We start from the raw sequence: 10,407 nt of genomic DNA, 5'->3' as shown, positions 1-10,407 counted from the left end.
TCCAATTGCAACATTTAAGAGGTATATGAATAGGGAGGGTTTGGAGGGATATGGGCCGGGTGCTGGCAGGTGAGACTAGATTGGGTTGGGATATCTGGTCAGCATGGACAGGTTGGACTGAAGGGTCTGTTTCCATGCTATACATCTCTATGACTCTATGACATGGTCCCCTCTAACAAAGACGTACTGTCTATCATTGATTAATCCTTGCCTCTCAATTTAAAGATTTATTTTGTCCTTAGAATTTTTTCCAATAGGTTCCCTAGCACAGATGTTAGCTTCACTGGCTTGTAATTTTCTAGTTAATTCCTACCATCTTTCTAAAATAAGAGTATCACATTTGGCAATCCTCCAATCCTCTGGCAAATCCTAAGATTTAATCATTGATGTAAGAGACCCTGCACACACATGTTTCCTCATCTCCTGCAGCAGCCTGGGATACAGCTCATCTTGGCCTAGGGGTTTATCCACTTTCAAGCCTGCTAAGACTACTAATACTTCCTGTTTCTCAATGCCAGTTTGTTCAAGTACAGCACAGCCCCACTCCCTAATTTCCAGACCTGATTTTGTTCAGTATTGTTAATTCTGAGGAAATGTACTCATTTAAAACCTCAGCTATTTATTATGGTCCAGCACAGACTGCCATTTTAGGCCCTAATCTTTACCTGGTTATTCGCTTGCTCCTAATATACTGATAAAATGTGTTTGAATTTTTCATATTGTGACCCACTCATGTTTTCTCATGTCCCCTTTTCGCTATCCCAATTTATTTTTAAAGCACCCCATCTCCGCACTTCCTATACTTTTCTTAGACACGCACTTTTTAATGTCTACCACAAGCTTCCTTTTTGTGCTTATTCAATTCTGTACATCCCTTGTCAATAGAGGGTTCTCTGGATTGTTGGTCCCACCCTTCACCTTTACATGGACACGTTGGTCCTGCACTCGCACTATTAACCTTTTGAATACATCTCACTGCTCTGACGTGGATTTTCCTGCAAGTAGCTACTCCCAGTTCACTTTGGCTAGATCCTATTTAAAACTGATCTTCCCCCAATTCAGAACCTTTACTTTCATCCACATTTGTCCATATCTATAATTACCATAAATAATACTAAATCATGGTTACTATCACTGAAAGACTCCCCCACTGCCATTTCGATCACTTTTTTGACTTTGTTCTCTAAAAAAGGTCCTGATCTTTTTAGGACTTCCTTTGTGCTGGCTTAAAATAGCTTATTTGGAAACCTTTATTAAATGGCGAAAGTGAGGACTGCAGATACTGGAGATCAGAGTCAAGGTTAAAGTGGTACCAGAAAAGCACAGCAGGTCAGGCAGCATCTGAGGAGCAGGAAAATTGACGTTCCTGATGAAGGGCTTTTCCAGCACCACTCTAATCCCAATTTTTCTAAGATGTCTGTCCCTCTAAGCCTTACCTGCTTTGTCTATTCCAGTTATTATTGGGGAAGTTTAAATTCCTAACTGTTATTACCATATTATTTCTGACATGTCTGTCTAAAAATGTCGATCCATTTAACTTTTAGATTTGCGGATGCACTACTGTCCTCCAGTTGACAATCAAGCTTCAAAACCCAGCACTAAAACTGATCAACCCCTGGTAATTCCAGGAACTGTGGTCATTCAGACTGCCAGGTCTGTATATAATTTCCCTCATTGAGTACTGAAGACTGAGAGCCCTCAGGGAGAAAATCTTTTCCTCATCTCTGTGTCCTATTTCCTGGGAGTATTTTGGTGTCAAATACAATTCAAACATTGGAAAGGGAATTAGATCATTATCTGCAAAGCAAAAAAGAAGCAAACAAACCCAAAAATTGCTTAAAAAAATCACAGCAGATCTGGCAGCATCTGTGAAGAAGAAACAGAGTCAATGTGAGTCCAGTGTCCCTTCTTCAGACCTTTCTGCAGCATGAACCTTTAAAATGCCACAAACAGGCACAAGAAAATAATCAAGAAGGCTAATGAAATTCCATTCTTGAGGCCATTCACAAGTTGGAAAACAATGAAGGACAATGGGAAGTATCTGTTCATAAGAATAGGAAATGTCCATTAAATCACAACCATGTATGGGATAAGTACAAGTGTTTATAAGTTAGATGTTTGTAAATCCCCTTACACACAAAGGACAGTAGAGATTTGAATCTTCTTCCATAAATGGTAGGGCATGCATGACCAGTTGTTAATTTTAATTATCAGACAGTTACATTTTTGTTAAGTCAAGGTATTAAGGGACAAAATCAGAAATTGCTGGAAAAACTCAGCAGATTTGAAGGCATTTGTGGAGAGAAAGCAGAATTAATGATTTGGGTCCACTTCTACAGAACTGATTGTAGCTGGGAAAATCTTTGCATAAATGCTAGAGAAGGGATGGAGGAAGGGTAAAAGATAAGCTATAACTGGAGATGGACCTAGAAAGAGAGAATAGTTGGGTAGACAAAGGAATGCATGAAGGAGAAAGTGAGATCTGCAGAAGGAATTGATGAAGGTCAGCCTGGGATAATGATTAGCTAGCAAGTTTTGACAAGATTTGTAGCTCAAGTTGAGGTTCTGGATGTAAGTTAGCTCACTAAGGTTCCATCTCAACAGGCAAACTTACATCCATAATGATTAGCTGCTAACAGTGTTTGGTCATGATGTGGAGGTGTCGGTGTTAGACTGGGGTGGACAAAGTTAAAAATCACACAACACCAGGTTATAATCGAACATGTTTATTTGAAATCACAAGCTTTTAGAGTGCTGCTCCTTCAATGGGTAAACCTGTTGGACTATAACCTGCTGTTTTGTGACTTTTAACATTGTTTGTGGTAGCAGCCCATTTGGGGATTAGGGTAATGAAATGGGAGAAGGTGCTTGGGCTCTAAAATTATCGAACTCCATATTTTGTCCAGAAGGTGTCAGGATTCCCTAGTGGACAATGAGGTGTTGTCCTAGCTTTGATTTGGAGATGCCGCTATTGGACTGGGGTGTACAAAGTTAAAAATCACACAACACCAGGTTATAGGAGAAAGTGAGGACTGCAGATGCTGGAGATCAGAGCTGAAAATGTGTTGCTGGAAACGCGCAACAGGTCAGGCAGCATCCAAGGAGCAGGAGAATCGACGTTTTAGGGAGATTTAAACAATCCTTGGATAAGCACATGGATGATGATGGGATAGTGTAGGGGTATAAGCTGAGAATAGTTCATGGGTCGGCGCAACATTGAGGGCTGAAGGGCCTGTTCTGCACTGTGTTGTTCTATGTTCTATGTTTGGGCATGAGCCCTTCTTCAGGAATGTTTCAGGCATGAGCCCTTCCTGAAGAAGGGCTCATGCCCGAAACGTTGATTCTCCTGCTCCTTGGATGCTGCCTGACCTGCTGCAGTTTTCCAGCAACACATTTTCAACATCAGGTTATAGTCCAACAGGTTTAATTGGAAACACTAACTTTCCAAGCGCCGCACCTTCATCAGGTGGTCGTGCAGCAGCTTGTGCTGGTATTAAGGGATATGGGCCACAGGCATGTATGTGGAGTTGTGCCAGAGATCAACCATCATATTGAATGGTGAAACAGGGTCAATGGGCTGAATGGCCTACTCCTGACCCTTTGATCCTCCTCTCTTGCCAAACCAGAACCGGCGTGTGCACGAGGGCCGCGCATGCGCAGTGGCGGTTAGCTGATGCAATTCTGACCCGGGGGTGGGCGGGGTTAATGACCCCTGTATTGACAGACAGTGAGCGTGACTAATCAGAGTGAAGGGGTCTGTGCAGGACTGGCCAATAGTAAGGGTTAGGGGGCGGGGTGTGGCCTGTTGGCGGTGACAGGGAGTCGGCGAGTGAGCGGCGCGGCGCGGTGCGGCAGCTTCTTTATTTATACCGAGAGAGGGGGGAGGAAAATAACAAAAATTAATAATAACTGACACAAATCCTCGGCTCGATATCGTACATTTGGAGTTTACACAGCTCAGAAAGTCGCCATGTCTGGAGATGAGGTAAGTTTGAAGTTTCACGCTGATGGAGGGAATGCGCCTCGGGCTCGAGTTCGAGCGGCGCCCGCCCTGTGTGAGGCAGCAGCCGGCGTCTGCCGGGCGGAGGGTCGGGGAGGAGCCTGAGGCCTACTGGGCCCCGCCATGCACTCGCACTGAATTTGACTGTTTTACCACGTTTAATGGGTGAAGTGAGAGGTAATAACGTCTGGGTGGAAGTTTACTACCTTTTACGTTGTTCTCTTTTGTTTCTGAGGTTTTGGATTCACAGATTCCCTCCCCCACGTTTTGTCTAAGTGTCACAGGCTGTCCCGCTGCAGTGGGCATCATATTAGACCTGGTCCTGTCCTTGTCCTAATGTTCTATAATGGCCAGAGTTCAAATCCCGATGTATACGTTTTTGATTTAAATTCAGCAACTGTTGCAGTAAACTCTAACTGTTAAATTCTTTTAAATGTTTTGAAGTGAAAGGAACTTTGAGTAGCTTTCAGTTTTCTCAGGTTCCAGTACTGTAATCTTATTTTGCAAGAATTTGATTGATTAGATTTGCTTCCCTACAGTATGGAAACAGGCCCTTTGGACTAACAAGTCCAAACTGATCCCCTGAGGAGTAACCCACCCAGATCAATTCCCCTTACCCTATATTTACCCCAAACTAATGTACCTAACACTACGGGCAATTTAGCATGGCCAGTTCACCTGACCCGCACATCTTTGGACTGTGGGAGGAAACCGGAGCACCCGGAGGAAACCCACGCAGACACAGGGAGAATGTGCAAACTCCACACAGACAGTTGTCTGAGTCAGGAATCAAACCCAGGTCCCTGGCGCTGTGAGGCAGCGGTGCTAATCCCTGTGCCGTCCGTAGAAATTCTGGCTCAGCTGGGATCTAAACCCAGAATCTCTCTCAAGTCTGCAAAGTTGACGACCCAAAGCAAGAATCATACCTCTAGACCAATGAATCACACTGCATCACTTGAATGATGCGTGGAGTCATACAGCGTGGAAACAGACCCTTTGGCCCAACCTGTTCTTGCCAACCAGGTTTCCTAAACTGAGCTAGTCTCATTTGGCTGATATCCCTCCAAATATTTCATATCCATGCTCAACTGTCTTTTAAGTGTTGTAGTTGTATTCACCTCTACCATTTCCTTTAGAAGCTTGTTCCATACATGTACTACTGTGTGATAAAGCTCCCCCTCAAGTTCCTTTCAAATCTTTTTGTCTTCCCAGCAGATTTTTAACATTTTGGGAGTAGTAGAAAATTGAGGGGAGGAACCTAGAACAAAAGGTATTGCTAGAGAATTAATACCAGGAAACTAGTGAGATTGTAAGGGTTAAAAAGTTTCATGAAATGTGGATGGCCTGCATCTTCAGGTCTTTGTATCTGTGAAAGAAATATTGGTTATAATCTTCCAAATTTTCCTAGAATTTGAAAAGGTGCTAGTAGAATGGTACTGCTACCCAAGAAAGTAACTCTGTTCCATTTTTGTAGTCTTTCCCCAATGTCCTGCAACTTTTTTATTTTTCCACACTTCAAATCCAGTTCCCCTTTGAAAGCCAGGATTGTTGCTGCCTGTCAGTTTCTCTGGTAATGCATTCAGATGCAATCGCTTTGTGTGAAAGTAATTTTCCTCAAGTTGGCATTCACTTGAAATCAGTGATCTTTGATTGTTGACTGTTTTGCCAATGGCAACATTTGACATCTAGTACTTCATACTCAGATATTTCCTCCCAACTAAACATTAATAAGAGTGGTTCTGGATTAGTGGTGCTGGAAGAGCACAGCAGTTCAGGCAGCATCTGAGGAGCAGAAAAATCGACGTTTCGGGCAAAAGCCCTTCATCAGGAATAAAGGCAGAGAGCCTGAAGCATGGAGAGATAAGCTAGAGGAGGGTGGGGGTGGGGAGAGAGTAGCATAGAGTACAATAGGTGAGTGGGGGAGGGGATAGGTCGGAGGCGGGCGGAGGGTGGAGTGGATAGGTGGAAAAGAAGATAGGCAGGTAAGGCAAGTCATGGGGACAGTGCTGACCTGGAAGTTTGGAACTAGGGTGAGGTGGGGGAAGGGGAAATGAGGAAACTGTTCAAGTCCACATTGATGCTCTGGGGTTGAAGTGTTCCGAGGCAGAAGATCAGGCGTTCTTCCTCCAGGTGTCTGGTGGTGAGGGAGCGATGGTGAAGGAGGCCCAGGACCTCCATGTCCTCGGGCAGAGTGGGAGGGGGAGTTGAAATGTTGGGCTACAGTGCTGTGTGGTTGATTAGTGCGGATGTCCTGGAGATGTTCCCTAAAGCGCTCTATTAGGAGGCGCCCAGTCTCCCCAATGTAGAGGAGACCGCATCGGGAGCAACGGATACAATAAATGATACTATTCGATGTGCAGGTAAAACTTTGATGGATGTGGAAGGCTCCTTTAGGGCGCTGGATGGAGGTGAGGGAGGAGGTGTGGGCACAGGTTTTGCAGTTCCTCTGGTGGTAGGGGAAAGTGCCAGGATGGGAGGGTGGGTTGCAGGGGTGGCGTGGACCTGACCAGGTGGTCACGTAGGGAACGGTCTTTGCGGAAGGTGGAAAGGGATGGGGAGGGAAATATATCCGTAGTGATGGGGTCTTTTTGGAGGTGGCGGAAATGTCGGCGGATGATTTGGTTTATGCGAAGGTTGGTAGGGTGGAAGGTGAGCACCAGGGGCATTCTGTCCTTGTTATGGTTGGATGGGTGGGGTCTGAGGATGGAAGTGTGGGATGTGGACGAGATGCGTTGGAGGGCATCCTTAACCATGTGGGAAGGGAAATTGAGGTCTCAAAAGAAGGAGGCCATCTGGTGTGTTCTTTGGTGGAACTGGTCCTCCTGGGAGCAGATACGGTGGAGACGGAGGAGTTGGGAATACGGGATGGCATTTTTGCAAGAGTTAGGATGGGAAGAGGTGTAATCCAGGTAGCTGTGGGAGTCTGTGGGTTTGTAAAAAATGTCACTGTCAAGTCGGTCATCATTAATGGAGATGGAGAGGTCCAGGAAGGGGAGGGAGGTGTCCGAGATGGTCCAGGTAAATTTAAGGTCAGGGTGGAATGTGTTGGTGAAGTTGATGAATTGCTCAACCTCCTCGCGGGAGCACGAAGTGGTGCCGGTGTAATTATGGAAGATCGACTGCTCTACGTCACCAACAAAGAGAGAGGCATAGCTGGGGCCCATACGGGTGCCCATGGCTACCCCTTTGGTCTGGAGGAAGTGGGAGGATTTGAAGGAGAAATTGTTAAGGGTGAGGACCAGTTTGGCCAAACGAATGAGAGTGTCGGTGGAAGGGTACTGTTGGGGATATCGGGAGAGGAAGAAACGGAGGGCTTGGAGGCCCTGGTCATGGCGGATGGAGGTGAAGAGAGATTGTATATCCATGGTGAAGATGAGGCATTGGGGCCCTGGGAAACGGAAGTCTTGGAGGAGGTGGAGGGAGTGAATGGTGTCTCGAAAGTATGTGGGGAGTTCCTGGACTAGGGGGGATAGGACAGTGTCGAGGTAGGTATAGATCAGTTCAGTGGGGCAGGAGCATGCTGAGACAATGGGTCGGCCAGAGTGGTCAGGCTTGTGGATCTTGGGAAGGAGGTAGAACCGGGCAGTGCAGGATTCCCGGACTATGAGGTTGGAAGCTGTGGTAAGAGATCTCCTGAGGTGATGAGGTTCTGTATGGTCTGGGAGATGATGGTTTGGTAATGGGGAATGGGGTCATGATCGAGGGGCGATAGGAAGAAGTGTCCTCAAGTTGGCGTTTGGCTTCAGCGGTGTAGAGGTCAGTGCGCCAGACTATCACCGCGCCCCCTTTATCTGCTGCCTTGATGGTGTGGTTGGGATTGGAGGGCTGTGCGTTGTGAGGGTGAGAGGTTGGAGTGCGGGACAGGAATAGACAGGTTGAGGCGGTTAATGTCCTGACGGCAGTTGGAAATGAAGAGGTCGAGGGCGGGTATAAGGCCAGTGCGAGGTGTCCAGGTGGTTGCAGTGTGCTGGAGGTGGGCGGGAGTCCAATTGCATCTTAGAGACTAGAAAAGACAGTGTTAGCCATTACTTGGAGACATTGGTCAAAATTATTGTGGGGCACGATATGGCACCAAAGTTGAAAACAATCTAGTCGAGACTGAGATGTCAAGAAGAAGGTGGAATCAGTGACAAAGACAGCTGGCTCACTCTTGGTTATGGGTCATTCGTAGACAGGTGGGACTACTTTAGATTGGCATTATGGCTGGCATGGATTGGTTAAACTGAAGAGTCTGTTTCCATGCTTTATGACTAAGACAGGTTCATTACAATTAGAAAGCAATTCAGCAGTAACTGGTCATTTCTCGTGATTACTCAAAATCAACTCCAAAATCTCATCCAGGGCACAGCTGCAGAGGTTAACACACTTTGTCATTTTTGTGTACATCAGAGTTTACAAGAAATGACCAGTTACTGTTGAATTGCTTTCTAATTGTCATGAACCTGTCGTAGTCATAAAGCATGGAAACAGACTCTTCAGTTTAACCAATCCATGTCAGCCATAATGCCAATCTAAAGTAGTCCCATCTGTCTACGATTGACCCATAACCCTCAGGTTCCTTATTCACGTACTTACTAAATGTCTTTTAAATGTAACAACCACTTCTTCTGGAAGTTCATTCCATGCACGAACCACTATGTTTTTTTAAAAATTGACCCTCGTGTCTCTTTAAAATCTTTCTCCTCCCACCTTAAAAATGTACCTCCTAGCCTTGAAATACCCCACCCTAGGAAAAAGACACCTGGTGTTCACCATATATATAACGTTTATATACCTCATGATTTTGTAAACCTCGATTAGGTCAATCCTCAACATCTTAAGCTCCAGTCTCTCCTTATAACTCAAACTCTCCATTCCTAGCACCATCTGATAAATCTTTTTTCAACCCTCTACTTAATAACATACATCCTATATCTTGCGTGGCTTTTTGTTCCCCCTGCTGTCTGCTGCCCTCTTCCTCCTCCGCTATGCCTGACAGTCTCTCTGTTATCTCTCTTTTGCTTGGCTCTAAGTCAATAGTTAATGTGCACTTGCTCCCCCAGATTTATCCAGTGCATCATCCAGTTTAACCATTGTGATGCATTACTAAAGGAATAATGCACTGTGCTACCACCCTTGATAGCTGCCTTCTAAACTTGTTCCATTGACTCAACTGGTTAATCATGGAAGAGAGAGTTCTGAGTACTCTGGAGAATACCCCTCATCACTTTTTAAAATAGGTTCACAGTTGTACATTGCTGCATATTTGGAGATTTTCTCTTGTCTGAACTGCATTTCCCTATAGACCACTTGGTGTAGTTATTTTTACTTTTTTAGAAGATTTGTAACTCCGGTTGAGATTCATGTTATAAGTTTACTTGCTGAGCTGGTAGATTTGGTTTTCGGGCGTCTTTGTCACCATGCTAGGTAACATCATGAGTGAGCCTTCGGTGAAAAGCAGCAGCGCTTCCCCAGAGGTTCACTGATACCTAACATGATGGTGAAATGCCTGAGAACAGATCTACCAGCTCTGAGCAAACTTACAACCTGAACATAAAGAAATTATTTATAATTGGAAGTGCATTGGACAGCAAAGAAGGTTACCTCAGATTACAATGGGATCATGATCAGATGGGCCAATGGGCTGAGAAGTGGCGGATGGAGTTTAATTTAGATAAATACAAGGTGCTGCAGTTTAGGAAAGCAAACCTTAGCAGGACTTTATATACCTTTTTAATGGTAAGGTCTTAGGGAGTGTTGTTGAACAGAGACCTTGCAGTGCAGGTTCATAGCTCCTTGAAAGTGGAGTTGCAGCTAGATAGAATAGTGAGGAAGGCGTTTGGTATGCTTTCCTTTATTGGTCAGAGTATTGAGTACAGGAGTTGAGAGGTCATGTTACGGCTGTACAGGGCATTGGTTCGACCACTGTTGGAATATTACATGCATTTCTGATCTCCTTCCTATCGGAAAGTGTTGTGAAACTTGAAAGGGTTCAGAAAAGATGTACAAGGATGTTGCCAGGGTTGGAGGATTTGATCTATAGGGAGAGGTTGAATAGACTAGGGCTGTTTCCTGTGGAGCATCAGAGGCTGAGGAATGACCATATACAGTAGAGGTTTATAAAATCATGAGGGGCATGGATAGGATAAATAGACAGTCGTTTTCCCTAGGGTGGGGGAGTCTAAAACTAGACGGCACAGGTTTAGGGTGAGAGGGGAAGGATACGGAAGAGACCTCAGGGGCACCTTTTTAACACAGAGGGTGGTATGTGTGTGGAATGAGCTGCCAGAGAAAGTGGTGGAGGCTGGTACAATTGCAACATTTAAAGGCATTTGGATTTGTATATGAATAGGAAGGGTTTGGAGGTATATGGACCAGGTACAGGCTGGTGGAACTAGATTGGGTTGGGATATCCACTCGGCATGGTC

At 45.1% G+C, this 10,407-nt stretch overlaps 1 protein-coding gene across 1 annotated transcript in view; it reads left to right on the top strand.

Moving 5' to 3' along the window:
- The first annotated feature begins 3,799 nt into the window (after window positions 1-3,799).
- The window catches only part of eif2s2 (eukaryotic translation initiation factor 2, subunit 2 beta), a 42,774-nt gene continuing 36,166 nt past the window's right edge, over window positions 3,800-10,407 (top strand). Inside the window, exon 1 of the mRNA XM_060836543.1 lies at window positions 3,800-3,985. Coding sequence (XP_060692526.1) covers window positions 3,971-3,985 — 15 coding nt within the window. The 5' untranslated portion in view covers window positions 3,800-3,970. The remainder of the gene's footprint in view (window positions 3,986-10,407) is intronic.

This window comes from Hemiscyllium ocellatum, chromosome 15, assembly GCF_020745735.1.
Source record: "Hemiscyllium ocellatum isolate sHemOce1 chromosome 15, sHemOce1.pat.X.cur, whole genome shotgun sequence".
Taxonomy (NCBI): Eukaryota; Metazoa; Chordata; class Chondrichthyes; order Orectolobiformes; family Hemiscylliidae; genus Hemiscyllium; species Hemiscyllium ocellatum.
The sequence above is the reverse complement of the archived record's forward strand: the minus strand, read 5'-3'. Positions and strand labels throughout refer to the sequence as shown.